This window comes from Puma concolor, chromosome D1 (genome assembly GCF_028749965.1).
Source record: "Puma concolor isolate L17-30 chromosome D1, mPumCon1.1.hap2, whole genome shotgun sequence".
In the NCBI taxonomy this organism is placed as follows: Eukaryota; Metazoa; Chordata; class Mammalia; order Carnivora; family Felidae; genus Puma; species Puma concolor.
In genome coordinates this window covers 49,681,470-49,701,572 of record NC_141676.1, presented here as the reverse complement: position 1 = coordinate 49,701,572, position 20,103 = coordinate 49,681,470, and the positions used below count along the sequence as shown (strand labels likewise).

Sequence of the window (20,103 nt, the reverse complement as noted above, 5' to 3'; positions counted from 1 at the left end):
TCTTTTGGAGGTCAGTCTGGCAGTTTATATCCTTTGACCTAGTAATTCTCACTTCTATGAATCTATCTTTAAAAAAAAAACAACAAAAAAACCACGCGAGGAGTCAGAATATTCATCACGGGGTTATTTACAACTGAAAAATTCCAGAAACTTTCCTGTGCGACTCTAAAGGGCAGATGAGATCACAGTTTGACCGGGCACTAGAGTGATTTCTTCTCAAGGTGCATTTAAGTTTGCTGTGAGGTGGGCCAATCAATCCGTTTTGCCAACACTTGCCCACGTGCTGGCAAACAAATATAAACACCGTGGCCGCGTGGTGAGCACTTGGGTTTCGTGCTGGGGCCGACTGTTGGTGCCGCTGGTATTTACTCTGGACAAGTCTCGGGTGGACTGCCACAGCTTGGGGGAACTCACCTCGCTGGGGACACACCCGACCCTAACAGCCACCCTGGGGGGAAACTGAGGCTCCACAGGCCTTCCCCACAGCCGTTTCCCCGCCTCCGACTCCCGTCTGTGGGCCTTCCTGCTGATTTCGGGGTCCGGCCTAAGCAACGCGCTCAGTTCTCAAAGCTCCAGAGGCCCGAGTCACCATTTCCGGCTCAAACCTCTACCGGGGAACGTGACTGCCTACAGCCACGCCTACAACGCCCCCAGCGGCTCGCACCGAAAGGACACGGGATTGGCAGGAGAGCCACGGTGGTTTCCTGCTCGCCCCGACCCGGAGGAACCCAGAAGTGTTCCCTGGCCCCCACCTCAGACCCGAGAGCGCTGAGGTACCACGAGCAAGCCGCCTCCAGGGTGGCGTTCGGCTGGGCCTAGTCGAGCCTAGCACCCTTCGCTGCTCCCAGAGGGCCGCCTCGGCTGTCCCGTCCGGCCCCGACCGGGCGGTGCCCGGCTGGGTTCCCGGAGGTCGGACTCCCTCATAGGCCCGTGGCGCCCCGCCCGCCCAGGCCGTGCCGCCGAGGGCGGGCGGAGCCAGCGGGTTCGCGCCAAAATCGCGTAGCTGATCCCTCCCCCGCGGGCTACGTCGCGCCCTCCTTTTTTTTCAAACCCCGGGCTGGGCGGGGATTGGTGGGCTGGGCACTCACGTGGTTAACGGTCGCGGGAAGCCGCGGAGCCCGAACCTGCGGCTGGACCTGTGGGGACACCAGCCTCGGCGCCCGGGCCGCCCCGCCTCCGCTGGACAGTCCGCGCCGCCGCTGCCGACCCCCGCCACCGCCGCCCGCAGTCCCGAGCGCTCCGGAGCCGCAGCCCGCCGCCGCGCAAGTCAGCCACCGCGGCGACCAGGCGCGCCCAGTCGCACGTGGCGGACCCGCCCCCTAGGCCGTCCCGAGTCCTCGACTCCGCGGGCTTCGGCTCTCCGGTCCTCGGCCCCGGCCCCAGGGCGAGATGAGCTTCCTAAGCCGGCAGCAGCCGCCGCCGCCCCGCCGTCCCGGGGCTTCTTGCACTTTGCGGCAGAAGCTGATCTTCTCGCCCTGTAGCGACTGTGAGGAGGAGGAGGAGGAGGAAGAGGAGGAGGGCAGCGGCCACAGCACGGGGGAGGACTCGGCCTTTCAAGAGCCTGACTCTCCACTGCCGCCCGCGCGGAGCCCCACAGAGCCCGGGCCCGAGCGCCGCCGCTCGCCCGGCCCGGCCCCCGGCAGCCCCGGGGAGCTGGAGGAGGACATGTTGCTGCGAGGCGCCTGTCCGGGCGCAGACGCGGCGGGCGGCGGGGCCGAGGGCGACTCATGGGAGGAGGAGGGCTTCGGCTCCTCATCGCCGGTCAAGTCGCCGGCAGCCGCCTACTTCCTGGGCAGCTCGTTCTCGCCGGTGCGCTGCGGCGGCTCGGGGGACGCGTCCCCGCGCGGTTGCGGGGCGCGCCGGGCTAGCGAGGGCCCCTGCTCGCCGCCGCCGGACCACCCCGGCACTCCGCCGCACAAGACCTTCCGCAAGCTGCGGCTCTTCGACACGCCGCACACGCCCAAGGTGAGAGGACGCGGGGCCCGGGCGCCCCGAGCCCGCGCCCGCCCAGCCTTTTAAAAAGGCCGCGGCGCCAGGAGCCGAGCGCGGCGCTCCCCGGATTCGGTTACATAACCGCCCGGCCGCACCCCCACTCGCTCCCTTGAGCCGCAACAAAAAGTTGGCAGCCCCTCTTTCTGGCCCTGCCCAGAAGTTGTCCGTTAAGATTATGTAACTGAACAATGGGCCTCTTCTGGAACTTCTTCATCTTTCAAGATCGGCGCCGTCCAGGTGGCTGACGATTTCACGCCGGTCGAGTCGGGGCCGTGCCGAGCGTGTCAGCCCGGAGTGTGGCACTGATAACAAAGTGGTTTGGAAAGATGTTGGAGCGGTGCTGGCGCGGCCACCTGACACTCCCGAGGGCGGCAGCCATATGGTGCCTTTTAAACGCAGTGAGGGGCCCTGTAATTTGGGGGGCACACTCAGGAGTTCGGTTAAAAAATTTTTTCATGCGCTTACCGTTTCGTGTCATGTGGCCTTAAGGGTTAACGTTAAGTTGGAGGTATGCAGGGTGACTGCGCTTCGACTTGGGAGGAAAGGCTGGCCTTCCAAGCATTTCCAGTCGTAAAGATTCCTTAATTCAGGGTAGCTTTTAAGAATCTATCCGTGCATATTTATCGGGTAAGCGTTTGTTTACACCCTTGGGTTTGCAGTGCCTATGTGTGGTCAGCCTGACTAATGATTGGGGACAACCCAACTGTTAAAGCCAGCAGTGGTGGTGTTGTTTGGACCCTTGTGCTTTCAAACTGCTGATAACGTATCACAATGAAGGAGGTGTTCAGCACCTGTTTTTGAGTGGCAAGTGAGTATGCAGATTGCCACTTGTGGAACTTGAGAAGTAACAGATTTAAAAATGAACCCTACCTGAAATGAAGACAAGTATCCTGTTTATAAGAGTAATATGGAAAATGGACCTTGTAAGTGAGTCGGGTTCAGTGCGGTTAATCCTAGACCTTGGGAAGAAGTGTGGTTTTTTTTTGTTTTTTGTTTTTTGAGTGTTCTTGTGTATTAAGGACATGCCCAAGGCAAGATCCCTTTAGAAGCGTGGGGAGGAGTCCAGCGAAGTTGGTTTTGAAAGCCCTATTTGGATGGGGGGGAGGCGGGAGGGAGCTTTTATGGGGCTCCCTGACTGCTTTGTATTTTTAGATGGATTGAAAGAGTTTAACTTTTAGACTCTAGAATAAACTTAATTTTAGTCTGCATTTCTATTCTTTCTAGTGTTAGAGGCCTATTTTATGTGGCTGTCTTTTTCAGAAAAGGTGACTGGTATCCACCTTTCACTGTTCAAGTTAAGCACTGTTTGTTTTGCTTGAGATGCGGTGGATTGTGTGTTGCTTTGACCTACACTATCAGCCATGAGAAAGGCTTGTTGAAGGTTGGGTTGAGAAAGCGGTCTATAGAATTTAGATACTAAAATTTTACTTTCCCTGCCCTAGAGTTTGCTCTCCAAAGCTCGAGGAATCGATTCCAGCTCTGTTAAACTCCGAGGTGGTTCTTTGTTCATGGATACAGAAAAATCAGGAAAAAGGGAATTTGACATGCGACAGACTCCTCAAGTGAATATTAATCCTTTTACCCCAGATTCTGTGTTGCTTCATTCCTCAGGACAGTGTCGTAGAAGAAAGCGAACACATTGGAATGAGTAAGTTATTTAGTTTGGTTCCCTAACCATCCAAGGTTGATTTGTGGTACTTATCAAAATTTAATTTCATCTGAATGACATGGAAATTTATGCTCTGAAATTTTTCTGTTACTAGCACTTGCTTCCCAGGAGAGGCAGGTGGGAAGTAATCAGCTGTGGAGAAGAAGTAGTGTAAGAAAGGAAGGAATAAAAAGCCTAGATGGCTTGTAGGAAATCTGGTGTCAAAATGAAGCAGGCAGAGAGAGTTATTTATTATTTAGAAAGACTTAAATTTTGATATGTGCAGTGGTATTGGCTTGTAGTTAATCTGCATTTTTTTTCAGTAGGAACAGCATTTTAATCAGCTGAGGTATATCTTGTGATTACAAAATTAAGTGCTTTCTTGTCTGTTTTTATTCATTAAAATGCATTTTCACTGTACATCTATCAGATAAAGTTTTGGATCTCTAGTTGATGTGTCTGTCAGATCTACTGATGGAAACATACATAATGTTTTCCAGTTCTTGTGGTGAAGATATGGAAGCCAGTGATTATGAGTTTGAAGATGAAACAAGACCTGCTAAAGTAAATAGATTTTTATTTTTTTATTGTTTCTGAAATTTCATTTTCGACTTCTTACTTAACAAGTAACCATATATACATGTTAAATACTCATTCAAACAAAACGTAATGATTTTTAAATTTCACACATAGGGCTATTATTATAGCAAAAAATCATTTTCATGTCTTTGTGAATATACCCCTTATTGCAGAGAATCACAATTACTGAAAGCAATATGAAGTCACGGTATACAACAGAATTTCATGAGCTAGAGAAAATTGGCTCTGGAGAATTTGGTTCTGTGTTTAAGTGTGTGAAGAGGCTGGATGGATGCGTTTATGCCATTAAGCGATCAAAAAAGCCATTGGCTGGCTCCGTCGATGAGTACGTATTAAAATTTTTGTCTTTTACTCTTATTCCCTATAGTGTTGCAAATGTTAAGATTTTACATAACCAAGTAGTGAAATTCTCTCACTTTTGAGAAGCCATAATAATTTAATCAGATCCTTTTCATTTTGTGCCATTAATTCTTACTGAACTTGGTAAAATAATATGAGTAGTCTGATTTTGAAGGCTAACTTAAATTTCTTTTTTCTGGGAGCATCCATGAATTCACAGTAAAATGGAGTTTTGTTTTTCCCGAGTCCTAGGGCCAGCAAGGTTCCTTCTTTGTAACTAGCATTTTTCTTTAATGGAAGCCTTTAGAAAAATCTGGTACAGAGTCTTAACACCCTCCCTCTCAAGGAAGATATTTCTTCAGCATAATGATAGATAACAAGTCAAGTTTCTTTTATGAAGTTTCAGATAAATTAATTCAGTTTAGGCTTGAATAAAAATGATGTACCATTCTATCAATGTCAAATTTCTCCTAGGCAGAACGCTTTGAGGGAGGTGTATGCCCATGCAGTGCTTGGACAACATTCTCATGTAGTTCGATATTTCTCTGCATGGGCAGAAGATGATCATATGCTTATACAGAATGAGTATTGTAATGGTGAGTAATACATTGTTCTGTTTGAAACTTGTGAGTTCAGAAAAATGAACACCGAGGAAATGCTTATTTTTATCTGAAATCCTACTTTAACTCTGTTTCTTTTATTTCTTTTTTTATAAATTTTTTTAAATTAAATTTTATTAAAAAATTTTTTAACGTTTATTTTTGAGAGAGAGAGAGAGTGCGAGCAGGGGAGAGAGAGAGAGAGAGAGACAGAATCTGAAGCAGGCTCTAGGCTCTGAGCTGTCAGTACAGAGCCCGATGTGGGGCTTGAAACCCACAAACCGTGAGATCATGACCTGAGCTGAAGTCGGCCACCCAACCAACTGAGCCACCCAGGCGCTCCCCCCTTTTATTTCTTAAAATGCAAAGATCAAGGAGCCTAACATGAATTTCAAGTTCATTGCCTACCTTGACGTTAAGTAAAAATTATAAACGTTGTCCCTTTTACCTCAGTAGTAGAATTGTGCATTTTGTGTGCATGTTAGTCACACTGATTTGGAGAGGACAGTGGACTTGCCATATGTATTTTAGCATCCCTAGCATGTAGCATAGTGTATGTGGGATATAGTAGTTAATAACACAGGTTCATTGCATCTAGTCTTCCTTTTCCATTTCATTTTATGTGCTATTAAAACTGATACTGGTTTAAACCAGTGACAGTGACTCTCCATTGTTCTAACTTCAGCCGTTTGTCCAAAGTATTCTATAATCTTGCCCCCATTCCCATTTATCCAGCCTAGTGTACCACTAGAATCCACTCAGACTTTTTTTATTATGTTAAACTCTTTTAGTTCTCTAGCTTCGTTCGCCTCTCTCCCTCATTTCCCCTCCAAACCAACAAAACAAGAATCTATAGAAGTTCAATTTTGGACTTCTGGAGAGCTTTCGATTTCAGCAAGTCTTTCAAGGAACAACTTGGTTCCCCCTTTTTTCATTAAACCTTAGTCAAAACCCTGGTCTCAATTCTGATTCTTGTAAATACCTGTTATTAAATAGGTAAATCATTATATACACTGGATTTCCATTTCTGTATATTTGAATAGTAGAGAATTTAGAATTTAGTGAACAGTTGAGAGGTGATTAACAATGATTTATGTTTGTGTTACTTATTTTTGTTGACTTTCATTATTTTTTCCTTAAATAAGACCAGCCATCTCATAGCTTGTGAATAAGTGGTGTAGGTAGTGGATTCAGGTTTTCAGTATTTAAAAACATTGAACAAAACAGAAGTAAAAGAGCCTTTTCTCATGCCTTATTTCTTACTGAACTGTCATTTTATTCTCTACACTTGAAAGAATTAAGTGCTCAGTATACAGCATTGCTGCTAATTTGTTTCAGACATCTCTTGAAATGTTTCTATTCATATCATCAAAATATGTGTGTAGCTGTCTCTCATGGCCTTGTGGACTCTTCCGGTTTTTAACCTTCATTTTTCAGTTACTGTACTTAATATAGGGCTGTCTGACCATGTCTTCTCTACTCCGTGTTTGCTACATGCCATCTTCTAGTTTCTTTCTCTCTCTCACTTTGATGTGGCTGGTCCTCTTTTTTTTTTTTTTTTTTTTTAAATTTTTTTTCAACGTTTTTATTTATTTTTGGGACAGAGAGAGACAGAGCATGAACGGGGGAGGGGCAGAGAGAGAGGGAGACAGAATCGAAACAGGCTCCAGGCTCCGAGCCATCAGCCCAGAGCCTGACGCGGGGCTCGAACTCACGGACCGCGAGATCGTGACCTGGCTGAAGCCGGACGCTTAACCGACTGCGCCACCCAGGCGCCCCGAGTGGCTGGTCCTCTTAACAAGGATTTCCGTAGCAGTCCGGGATCACAAATTTGTAACAATCTACCAAATAAATATGTGGTGGTGTAATTCAAATAAATTTGAGAAAACTCTTGGTCCTGGGGGGATAGGGAGAGGTGAGTTGTCTTGCTAACCTCTCATTATGAAGACTTTGTCCTAACAAAAACAAAACCTTGTCCTGGTATAAAGTTAAATTATAAAATAATCTTCTGAAGCAGTTTATTATTTTGGAACAGTATAAAACAAAGAATATACAGATCTTTAAAAAATGAATAGACCTGTGTGAAACAGGATTGCCTCAGTATAGTTCATTCTATGTAGATGAAAGGAAATAAGGCGATCTAGATACATTTGTAAACTCTTTTTTTGTGTCCTTTTGCCACCATTCTTCTCTCCACATAAAACTTTGAATGTCCTAATAATAGACCTGATCTTCAAATCCTTTTCCATAGTTTCACAGGGAAATGATTCTGTTATTTCATTTGTACATGGTGATTAACTGATATCCTTTACCGTGACTAAGTTTCTTTATTATCTCAAACACTCATTTGCATTTTAAGTCTTTTGTCTGGGTTTGGTGAGAGACTGAAATTTTTACCCATGGTAAACAAGTATGGAAAAATGTTGATGGATAGGGAAAGAGAACCTGAAATATCAGTTGAGTGTCTTGCTCTTCTCTCACCTCTCTCTTTCTTTCAGCAATGAGATAGAAGGAACTGGCCTAGCTATAGGTGCTGGACCCACTAAAAAGCAGCTGTATTCTATCTTATTAAACTTGGTCTAGGACTTCAAGCCCACTTGTCTGACAAGCTTATTGACCTCTCTTCTAAGCCCTCTTTTTCCTGAAGTTCAAATTTTGTACAAGTATGGAGAACATACTTAAGCCTAAAATATCGAGGTGTGTGATTTATTTTTATTTTTAAAACACATTGGACATTTTGCTATTTAGCCTTTCCTGACTAACAACATGTATCAGTATACCTCCCTGATTTTATTACCTTGGCTCTGATTTTATTATTCCTAACTAAGCTTTAAACAGATGTGGTTTGTTTTGGTTTTTGTTTTGTTTTGCTTTGTATAACTCCTCTTTTCCTTTGAGATAAGTTATAAACTTATAATGTTTTTAATAAAACTTGTATAAACTTACAAAGTTTTTTAAAAGTATAAACAAATTAGCTGGTTGGTTTGATTCTGTAAAAACAAGTTAAAACTATACTAAGACACTGGTTTTTACCTATAAAATTTATAGACTACTGTCAAGGGTGTGGGAAAACAAGTATTCTCATATATTAATGATGGGAGTATACATTAGTACAGACTTCTCTATGGGGGATTGTGTGTGTGTAAGTAAAATTGCCCCAGATTTGTCTTCCAAAACCCTCTTAGCTATAAAAATTTATCCTGTATATAAGATAGTGTCTCACACACACACACACACACACGCACGCTTGAGCCACATACTAGTATTGTTTTATGATTATACATACTCTAAAAGCCAGTAGTTTTTTTTTCTATGAGATATATTAAATGTATGTTGTATGACCAATGTACAAAGTTATTTCTTAGACCGTAGTATATAGTAGCAAAGGAAATTATTTTAAAATGTTCCTCAGGAGATTGGTTAGTTCCTTACCATTCAGTTATACAGTGGAATTGTATAGAGACTTAGGAGAGAACAAGGTAGTCTTTGTGTATTAGTAAAGAATGATCTTCAAGATCATGAAAATGTTACCATTTGTGTAAAAAGGAATTGAAAAAGATATATAAGAAACAAATAACATTGGTTTATTCTGGGAAAAAGAACCAGATGCTGGGGTATCTGGATGACACAGAGACTTTATATTTTGTACCTATGTGAGTATATTACCTGTTGAAAGAGTAAGATTTTGATATCACAAACAAGGAGGAGGGAATAGGTCCTATAAAATGTCACTTTCTTTGTTGAGTTTGTGACCATTCAGTAAAGATGGAGAAAAATATTTCAGAAAGAAGAAATTGCTAATTTTTTCCATGTTCGTTAGGTGGAAGTTTAGCTGATGCCATAAGTGAAAACTATAGAAGCATGAGTTACTTTACAGAAGCAGAGTTGAAGGATCTCCTTTTGCAAGTTGGCCGGGGCTTGAGGTATATTCATTCAATGTCTTTGGTTCACATGGATATAAAGCCTAGTAAGTATTACAAATTCTCTGACCTGTGTTCTTTAGTGTTATAGAGAATAAATGATTTCATTAAAACAACATGAAAATATACACGTCCATGGGGCACCTGAGTGGCTCAATTGGTTAAGTATCTGACTCTTGATTCTGGCTCAGGTCATGATCTCATGGTTTGTCAGTTTGAGCCCCACAATCAGACTCTGCGCTGTCATCACAGAGCTTGCTTGGGATTCTCTCCCCCTCTGTGCCCTTTCCCAGCTCGCGCTCTGTCTCTCTCGCTCAAAATAAATAAACTTTATGTATGTGTATATATACATATATCTTACTGTGTTTTTTCATTGTTAGTTTTAAATTTTTTTTTTTTTTTTTTAACGTTTATTTATTTTTGAGACAGAGAGAGGCAGAGCATGAACGGGGGAGGGTCAGAGAGAGAGGGAGACACAGAATCGGAAGCAGTCTCCAGGCTCTGGGCCATCATCAGCCCAGAGCCCGACGCGGGGCTCGAACTCACGGACCGTGAGATCGTGACCTGAGCTGAAGTCGGACGCTTAACCGACTGAGCCACCCAGGCGCCCCGTCATTGTTAGTTTTAAAAGAACTTTGAGCCACATGTAAGTATTGTTTTATGATTTCCAGACACCTTTTCCCTTGTTATCCCAAAATATTTGAGACAATAAACTAATTTTTATTAAAAGTTGGAAAAATTTGCCACGTCTTATGGGAACTATATAGTCATGAACTAGGTAGTACTCTGATTGGGAGACTGAGAATCTGTTGTTTAAAGCCCTGCTCTTCTAGGGTGCCTGGGTGGCTCAGTTGGTTGAGCGTCCGACTTTGGCTCAGGTCATGATCTCGCGGTCTGTGAGTTCGAGCCGTGTGTCAGCCTCTGTGCTGACAGCTCAGAGCCTGGAGCCTGTTTTGGATTCTGTGTCTTCCTCTCTCTCTGCCCCTCTCCTGCTCATGCTCTGTCTCTCTCTCTCTCTGTCAAAAATAAATAAACACTAAAAAAAAAAAAATTAAAGACCTTCTCTTCTGCTAGGCTATGAACCATAATCCTAAAGTAATGCTGGTACTGGTAATGGGGTTGTTAGAATCAAATGAGATATGTGAACATGTTTTTGGAAACTTAAGTGCTATACAAACATGGTGGTATTTCTAGCCTATATACCATGAAAGTGTTACTGTATTATGCAGAAAACAAATGGCACATGCAGTATGATTATCTTATATTAAAAAGATGCAAGTGCATGCTACAATGGCATTTTAGTGCAAATCCCTCTCATTTTGTTAAAATAACCTCATAATGTACATACTGTTTTAAAACTTGTCATATGTCACCTCTACCTTTTTGTTTCAGTAAATTTTCGTCTCCTTTAATACCCAGATCATGCTTAAATTTTCCCCAGATGTCCCAGGTTCTTGATGGCTGATTTGTCCATACTAGTATCCATTTCAGGACTATGTGTTGCATCTGCTTCTATCCTTTTTTTTTTTTTTTTTTATGTTTATTTTTCAGAGAGAGCGCGTGGATGGGGGAGGGCAGAGAGAGAGGGAGACACAGAATCAGAAGCCGACTCCAGGCTCTGACCTGTTAGCACAGAGCCAGATGCAGGGCCTGAACCCACAAACTGTGAAATCGTGACCTGCGCTGAAGTCAGATGCCCAACCAGCTGAGCCACCCAGGCGCCATAATTTTTTATAATTTTTTAAAGCTTATTTATTTTTGAGAGAGAGCGACAGCATGAGCGGAGGAGGGGCAGAGAGAGAGAGAATATCCCACGAAGACTCCACACTGTCAGCACAGAGCCAGTGCAGGGTTTGAACTCCCAAAACCATGAGATCATGACCTGAGCCAAAACCAAAAGCCAGATGCTTAACCGACTGCGTCACCCAGGTGCCCCTCCCTTGCATCATTTAGCTTATTCCTCTTTCCTCTGTATTTCCTACAAAGTGGAAGTTATAAAAGGTTGATGAATTCAAGTATGAATTTTAGGCTAGGTGTGTGTGTGTGTGGTTTTTTTTTTAATGTTTATTTATTTAAAGTTTTTTTAATGTTTTTATTTTTGAGAGAGAGAGACAGAGCAGGGGAGGGGCAGAAAGAGAGGGAGACACAGAATCCAAAGCAGGCTCTAGGCTCTGAGCTGTTAGCACAGAGCCCAATGCAGGGCTTGAACTCACAGACTGTGAGATCGTGTCCCGAGCCAAAGTCGGACACTTAGCCGACTGAGCCACCCAGGCACCCCCAGTGTTTATTTATTTTTGAGAGACAGAGCACAAGTGGGAGAGAGGCAGAGAGAGAGGGAGACACGGAATCCAAGGAAGGCTCCAAGCTGTCAGCACAGAACTCATGAGTCCGTGACCTGAGCTAAAGTCTGATGCTTCACTGACTGAGCCATAGCTCAGGCACCCCATAGCTAGGTGTTTTTAAGTTGACTTTAATGAAGTTTTTTGGTTTTTGTTTTTTTGTCTGTGGAAATGTGTGATTTATGAGAAATTAAATCATTTTACACAACCTACTTTAATTCTGTAAGTTACATGAAGAATTTCTTACCTATGTGTAAACAACTCAGATTTTTATTTTCAAAAGGGAAAATATAATATTTGGACTGAAGGCAGTAAATATGAATAGTAAGATTTAAATCACTCACACCTTGTATTAAGTGTCAGACGAACACAGTGGACCCTTATAAGTACCAAAAGTTTTTCATTAAGGCATGTGAATTTTAAAATTTCAAATTCACAAATACCATCGTAAAGTAAGTTGTCCTATAAATAAAGTGAAGTTGGAAAGATGACTTCAGTAAATATAACATTTATGAACTCAGTATTACATTGGTAGAACTGTTAAAGTGAAAACTGTCACTGAAACTTATGTCAATCATAAACTTACTAGAATTTAAAGAAAAATATGTGTACAGCAGAAATGAACCACAGAGCTACATTGGGATGTAGATGCTGTATGGTTAGCCAAACTCAAGTTCCATTATTTGTATGTTTTGCACCAGCCTGTAGCATTAGGTTAAAATTTATAATTTTGTAGCATCACAAATTACTACATTATTACTTTTTGTATTGTTTCTAAGTAGTTAAAGCTGAAGATCAATGTGTAGATGACAAGGGTCTAATGCAGTAGTTTCCAAGTGTTCAAAGATCAGTACTAGGCAAGAAAATATGTTCCTAGAAAATACAACCCCAGTTCCTATCCCCTGAGATTCTTACTCTCATTGGCTTTTGGGGTAGAACATATGAGAATCTGTATTTGAAAGCTTTTGTGATGATTCTGTTTCACGGCCTTGTTTTTTGAGCTTTGGTTATAGTATTAATTGTTAGTGCAGCTTACAGAATTAATTGTTTGACAGGTAATATTTTCATATCTCGAACCTCAATCCCAAATGCTGCCTCTGAAGAAGGAGATGAAGATGACTGGGCATCAAACAAAGTAATGTTTAAAATAGGTAAGAAAAAAAGATGACCAGATTATTACCTTAAAATAAAGTAAGAGGTTGTTTAACTCTTGACTCTATTTTTTTTAATACTTATAGGTGATCTTGGTCATGTAACAAGGATCTCTAGTCCACAAGTTGAAGAGGGTGATAGCCGTTTTCTTGCTAATGAAGTTTTGCAGGAGGTAGTTTTTTTTCTTTAATAATCCTGTTTGCTTTATAACAATGCAGACATTAAATTTTTAAGCTAATAATAGGTAAAATGGTCAAAAAAAAAAAAAGCCTAAACCATTAGCTGGGTATTTAGCAAAATTCAGTAAAGGTAGAGATTTATAGTATTCAACAATGGTGGAGTTGTGGTAAAAGAGAATTTTTCATACATTACTATTAGAACTATAAAATGCCATAGCCTTTTTGGAGATCAAAGAGTTTGTATCAATGTTTTAAAATCCTGTACCCTTTGATCCAGAATTCCCATTTGGGAACAATGTAAGTAAGTGTTTAGCAGTAAGGGAACAAAAATAAATAATGACATATAGTTAATAGTACTGTTTCAAAAAGAGTGTGACCAAAAAAAAAAAAAGTGACAAAATATTTCGTGGTAAGAGTTTTGAATGCAAGTGGAACATGTAGAACAAATAAATTGTACGATCCCATTGTTCTTTTTATACGTGTATGTATATTTGTAACCTGTCCATATATACGTGTTTTGTGTTTTCATATGAATGCCCCCAGAAGGATAGGAGTTTCTAAGAGTTGAATCAAACCACTGAAAAAGAGAAGGCATTTACTTTTAGAAATGTATTTACCACTCCCCTCCCAAAGTATGTATTACTTTGTAATTAAAAAAAAAACTCCTCAAATTTAGCTTTTTCTCTGAATAGGTCTTAAAAGTTAAATGTGGCATTGGATATTTCAATTTAGTTCTATTTCTCACTTAAGCCATCACTGTAACTTTACTTATTTTGGGTGTTTTTATATTAAAAAAAAAATTTTTTTTTTTAATTTTACAGAACTATACCCATCTACCAAAGGCGGATATTTTTGCCCTTGCCCTCACAGTGGTATGTGCTGCTGGTGCTGAACCTCTTCCTAGAAATGGAGATCAATGGCATGAAATCAGACAGGGTAGATTACCTCGCATTCCACAAGTGCTTTCCCAAGAGTTTACAGAGTTGCTAAAAGTGAGCATTTTTTTTTTGTATATAAAGCACTTTTTATTGAAATGGTTTAATGTTTTATTAAATTGCCTGTCTTTACCTTAATTTTACTTATCTTTTTAAGGTTATGATTCATCCAGACCCAGAGAAAAGGCCTTCAGCAATGGCACTGGTAAAACATTCAGTATTGCTATCTGCTTCTAGAAAAAGTGCAGAACAATTACGAATAGAATTGAATGCTGAAAAATTCAAAAATTCACTTTTGCAGAAGTAAGTGAGGGTTTTTTGGAATGTTTTAACTTTCATTTTCAAATTTTAATGAGATGACTTAGGCTTTTTGTCAGTGAAGGCTCTGGTAGTCTGGTATGCTATACAGTTAAAATTTGGGGATTTCTGCCTTAAATTAGTGTTTGTGATCTATTAATTTGTATTGTTCCTCAACTTTGAAATTAGGGACTTAAGAAATTTTTTAAATTTTAATTATTTTATTTTATTTTATTTTTTGAGAGAGAGAGACAGAGTGTGAGTGGGGGAGAGGCAGAGAGAGAGAGGGAGACCGAATCCGAATCAGGGTCCAGGCTCTGAGGCCGATATGGGGCTCAAACTCACGAACTGTGAGATCATGACCTGAGCTGAAGTCAGATGCTTAACTGAGCCACCCAGGCACCCCTGGACTTAAAAAAAATTTTTAAGACTAGCAAGTATTTGCAAGTGGTAATAATCCCCAATCCCTTTGGCAAAAGCTAAGTGAGCCTGTACAGGTTTTTTCCCCCCTAAACGCTCACCATAAATCAACATTTTCCTTCATTTTTTCTATTTATTTTTATGAAAGGATTAAATTCATGTCAATTAGGTTAGTAAATGAGTCTCATATTTGATCTGAATGACCTTTGATATTTTCACTAAAATGATTGGAATGTTAATTCTAATTCATTTGCTTTATTGCTGATTTTAAGCTAATAAAACTGTCTTGAAATATTAAAAGGTTTATTTGCCACTAGTTTGATAGCCATCATAGTTCATACAAATAGGAAGTAGAATTTTCCTTTTATCTCTATTATATAGAGATAGTTTCACAATATGAATTAGTAGTGTTGTTTGAAATTATTTAAGATTCAGTGTCCTCTTTATTAGCATCTTTATTACTTGTGTTCAAGTGTATATGATATTTTAATTTTGAAAGCACAAAATAAAATCATAAATTTAAGTTGTTTGAGCAAAAGCAAAGTTAATATTGTAGTTTTTTCTCAGTTATATCTTTAGAATAATGATGACATGCTAAGATCTCCCAACTGACAATATAGTTATATGTTTGGCCTCCTATTATCCCTTCCTGGGATTAAAACAATAGGTGAAAAGTCTTGTTTCCTATTTTTATGTTCTTAGAGAACTCAAGAAAGCCCAGTTGGCAAAAGCTGCAGCTGAGGAAAGAGCACTCTTCACTGATCGGATGACCACTAGGTCCACCACCCAGAGTAATAGAACATCTCGACTTATTGGAAAGAAAATGAACCGCTCTGTCAGCCTTACCATATACTGAACTACTCATTTCCCACCTCCCCCAAAAAACTGTGACAAGAGGAAGCTAGGTTGAAATCACTGCTAGAATCCAGTTTGCAAATTACTTTCTCAATCGGTGTCAGTAGTTTTACTGAAATACCTTTAGGACTTTTACTTGTGAATTACAGTTGAAAGCTGTATTTTGACCAGTGCTATATCAGGCTTTCGTCTAGTCTTACTAGTCTGTCTTCTGTAGGATGTCAGTCACTGTTGGATGTTACACCAGCCTTTCCAGGGTTAACCACTGTGGTGGTGTGCTGCTTATGGTTTGCTGTTGCATTGTAATAAAAGGTGACTTTCCCTGTAGTGACCTGTAAAAAGGACTCAAGGGCTTTATTACAAACATATTCTCCCTTTGAAAAGGGAAATGCTAAGAGACTCAGTACTACTCAGCCTTCAGTGTACCTGTGTGTCAATCTTATATTTCTTTTTTTTTTTTAATTGTGAATTATACTTGTATATCCAACTGGGAGCACTTTGTAGGCACTGCATGAACCATGGAATGATAATTCTGTGGAAGTATTGCCTTGTGAATTTGCTGCTATTTTAGTTTTGTCCTTGCTGTAAAATTGTAGCATTAAACAATCATTGTTGTTAATAGGCTTTTTTTGGAAAACAATTATGTGAAATATGTAGCTGCTCTTGATGACAAGCAGCTATTTGCCTTTTTTTCCTTTGAACTTTGAAGCTAGTGCATTGGAGTAATGCACCTTTTTTTCCCTTTTGGATTGCTGTATTAATGTAGTATAATTATTACTGGTTTTGTAATTTTTCCTGATAATGCCCTTCCCTGACCCTTTTTAAAAATGTTCTCTCTCTCCACCCAAGTTTTGTACTTGATTGTATTGTTAGTCTGTTTTTAAATGTTTTCCCCGGTTTCTCTTCAATATTTGTGTATATAAACTAATCTTGGCGATAGTGTACATAGCTGTTTGTAATGCCAGAATGACTTCTGACTATTCCAAGCTTTTCACAAAATATATTTTATCAATGATTAGCCATTTGACTAATAATACTGGCTAACCAGACATTGCAGAAGCAAAAACAACATAGAATTTGTCTGTCGTATGTTTGCCTATTAATTTTGGTTTGAAACATGTTTGCACATGTCTGCTTGACTTGTGTTTTACTAACATTGATTGGCATATTAAAAGTCACTCTGAGCTTACCATAATTGTCTAAATCTTGTGATGCCTGTTTTCTACTATTTTATGTCTACTATCACATTTTAACATTTAGAGTATAATGTATATAAAGTACTAAAAGCGGAGGACACATTTTTGATAGAATATGAAACATTTATTGTTTAACGATGAGCTTTAGTCTACATCAGTTACATTTTGTGATTGAAGAAAAATTTGTCCATCAATCATAAATGTTTTTCATTTGTCATATTTAATATTTGTTCATCACATTGTATATTATACATTTGATCTGCTAGAAATGTAATATAATGTAGGTTAAAATAGCTTTAGATTATTAAGTGGATGTAATGACTCATAATTTTCTAATTTGAGCTGAGTCACAAAAGAGAGCTTTAAAATGAGGTTGTAACTCAGTTGAACTAGGCTGGATTTTTTAAGAATTAAGAGTGCAGATTCAAGTGATAAACAGTGCTAATTCTACGTGACATCTTTTTCTGATGTAGATTAGAACCAGAGTAAGGTCACACACACACAAAAAAAGATGTTACAAGATCCTTGTGCTTTTTGATCATGGGTAAACAATTTGCTTGATTAGGGTCTATTTCTTCCCACTATAAACATTTCTAATAACTTTATTCAGCTTTTAAGCCTGTGGCATGCTAAAAAGCACATTTTAGAGGTGTGAAAGGAATTAGTGTAGGCAGGAACAGTAGAGAAGAAAGCTGATCAGTGTGGGTGACAGCCTAAAAAGCTGCAAAGACTGGAGTAGGTAACACATTTCAGTAGTCACTGACAACAAAGCTATAAAAAGTATAATTGGTGTGTATTGGGATCACTCAAAGTCAAGGTGCATTTTTCAAGTGCACTAGCTTCAAAGAAAAAAAATCAGGTGTTTTTCATCAAGTTGATATTTGCAGTAAAATTTTCACATATTGTTTAAGAATATTAAGTAGGAAAAAATTGGTTTTCTAAGAAGGAATTCTTACCATTTGAAAGCTGAGGAGAGTTCGGCTTATATTCATTCACCACAGGATACTTACATTGAGTGCCTTCTATGTGCTAATTAGTGGCCCAAAGACCAGTAAAAAATAGTCTTTGCCCCTTGGTACTCAGGATAAAATAGGGGAGACCCAGGTAAACATAAAATGACAATAAAATGTAGTAAGTGCTATGTTGGAGGGATTCTACAGGTAGAGTGGTAGCTCAAAGGACAATTACATAGTTTGGGAAGATGCTGGTGGTAGAGCAGTGAGTAGATGCAGGGGATTACATGTAGACTGGTTTCACAGCTATTGTTCTGACTCAGGGTAAGAGTAAAGAGGGCCTGAACTAGGACACATGGGATGGACATGTGGATGGACACATGGGAATAGGGTTTTCATTAGCTGGGAACACTGCACACTGAACAGGTTTTGTTTGTTTTTATAACAGAATGAGAACTTGTTAGCATAACACCAGGAGGAAGCTACAACTGCTAATATTGAAGCATTGAAGAATTTTCCAGAAAAGTTAACTGGAATGCAAAGTTAAATGCCTGTTATTTTTTGAGACATATGTAACAGATAAAACTGTTTTGGAAAGCTTACTTTAGTAAGGAAGAAGCATTTTAAATATTGACTATGCAGTTGGGTAGGAGGAATCCTACATTGCAGTTGAGTGCAAATGGAATTGTTGCCTTACATTAACTTGCCACGAATCCAAGCCAGTCCCCTTTAATTAGTGAACTAATGTCTTGAAGGGCCAATTCTGAAGCTTTGGTTTTCATTTTCACTCTGTTCCAGAGGTCAAGAAATAATGGTGTTTAAAATATTGCTAACAGCTTAATGCTTTAAGCTGTCTTCTAATTCTTAAAGCAGAAGCAGCATCCTGACATTAGAGTAGTTTTCCTCCCCAGTTCATCTCCACAAAGCATCTCCCTGACTTTAGCCAACAGATCAAATAAGTCATTGCATCCTTAAGGTATATTTATTTGTGAAATTTTTAAAGGCCAATGAAAGCGGTCGACAAGGAGGATGGATCAAAAAAGAATTTTGAAAGTGTTTTGGATATTGTGAAAATCCTAAGTGAAGCCTGAAACTAGGAATTTGGAGGAACCTGCCTCATTCAGTATTTTGAAGGCATTTGTAGCTGTAAAAAGCATCAATGAACTGATTTGACATTGCAGAGTGAGTGGATCTAGAAGTTTCTCCTGCAAACCTGGTTGTATTGTTAGAAATCTCTCAGAAGCTCAGCAAGGTAGATTTTTGTAAAACTGGAGGAGTAAGACATCATTGAAACTTACCCTTTCCCAACATTAAGCTTTTAAAAACTTTGAGAAGCATTCATCTGAACATCATTGAACTTTTTTTTTCTTTGTGGCAGATGACCCTAATTTTCAATGCAGTTCAAAGGTCTCTGGAGTAAGGAAAAATATCTATGTATGCTCTAGGAAGATTTACCAGGAAAAGATGACATGTTCTGTCCAAACTTCATTAAACTAAGAGTCTAAGAAACCTCGGCCAGTCCAGCCTATGAAGAAAAATACCTCAAGGAACATTTATATCATAGTTCATATTGTTTAGTTTCATATGGTTAATAAATATTTTGAAGAGCATTATATTTGTTTTGAGTTTTGACATTCTTATGAAACGGGTTTCCAGGTCTGGAATTCCAATTTATGCCTACCAATCCATTATGCCAATGGGAAATTCAGTGTACAATGCCTCCATTAGGATGATTATCCAGAGAGGGGTCACCTTTTTGCAGATGAAGAGGCTGAGGTAAGTTAAATAACTTAGGAACTCAGTTTGGTAAGTAGAAAAGACAGAATTCTGACTCAGATGTTATAGCAAAGAAGCCTGCTTTTTCAAGACATGTGGAAGTTGATAAATACTATTTAAAAGAAAGAGTGCAGGCAACAAAGAGAAAGAAGGGGCAGTCTGAATATTGGGAAAATTGGGAAGTCTGGTGTCATGGAAACTAAAAGAGAAGTTTGAAGGAGAAATTAAGTGTGACTATATACAGAAAAGATTAAGAAGTGACTCAAAGCTCCCTGAAGGCATCTAGAGTGGAGATCTTTGGTGAGCAGTTTCAGTAGAGGGGTAAACAAAAGCCAGATTACAGTGAATTGGGATATAAATGGGAGATGAGCAAATAGAGACAACAAGTATAAATCATTTTCAAGGAACATGGCTTGAGAGAGAAGGGCAAGGGAGGAGAGGACTATAGTTAGAGGAGAACTGGGTTTTGCTGTTTTCACTACCACTTGTTGATCATCTATTATGTGCTAAGTGTTTTACAAACATATAATTTAATCCTCATAAAAACTATGACAAAATCCCCATTTTGCACATGATATTTAGATAGGTAAAAGGAATTTCCCAGATGATATTGCTACAAAGTTTCAGGATTCAAATTTAAAGTGTTTGCCTTGGGGGGCACCTGGGTGGCTCAGTCGGTTGAGCCTCTGACTCTTGATTTCAGCTCAGGTCATGATTTCATGGTTCGTGGGATCAAGCCCCACATTGGGCTCTGTGCTAACAGCTCAGAGCCTGCTTGGGATTCTCTCTCCCTCTCTCTGCCCCTCCCCTGCTCACACTCTTTCCCTCAAAATAAATAAACATTAAAAAAATATAAAGCATCATAAAGAAAAAAATTAAGGGGCGCCTAGGTGGCCCAGTCAG

The 20,103-nt window shown here is 40.1% G+C and overlaps 1 protein-coding gene across 3 annotated transcripts; it reads left to right on the top strand.

Moving 5' to 3' along the window:
• Window positions 1–332: 332 nt before the first annotated feature.
• On the top strand, window positions 333–19,034 carry WEE1 (WEE1 G2 checkpoint kinase). 3 transcript variants are annotated; one of them, XM_086678021.1, is made up of 12 exons: window positions 333–1,965; window positions 3,435–3,640; window positions 4,141–4,204; window positions 4,393–4,565; window positions 5,054–5,175; window positions 8,999–9,145; window positions 12,493–12,588; window positions 12,676–12,761; window positions 13,590–13,760; window positions 13,861–14,006; window positions 15,123–15,211; window positions 18,803–19,034. In XM_086678021.1, exons 1-12 carry the CDS (start codon window positions 1,390–1,392, stop codon window positions 18,919–18,921), a joined length of 1,995 nt encoding a protein of 664 aa, XP_086534147.1. In that variant the 5' UTR covers window positions 333–1,389; the 3' UTR covers window positions 18,922–19,034. The 3 variants fall into 3 exon arrangements, with proteins under 3 accessions (XP_086534147.1, XP_086534146.1, XP_025784231.1); XM_025928446.2 differs by lacking the exon at window positions 18,803–19,034 and having other exon boundaries at window positions 342–1,965; window positions 15,123–16,464; XM_086678020.1 differs by lacking the exon at window positions 8,999–9,145 and having other exon boundaries at window positions 340–1,965; window positions 15,123–19,034.
• Window positions 19,035–20,103: the final 1,069 nt, after the last annotated feature.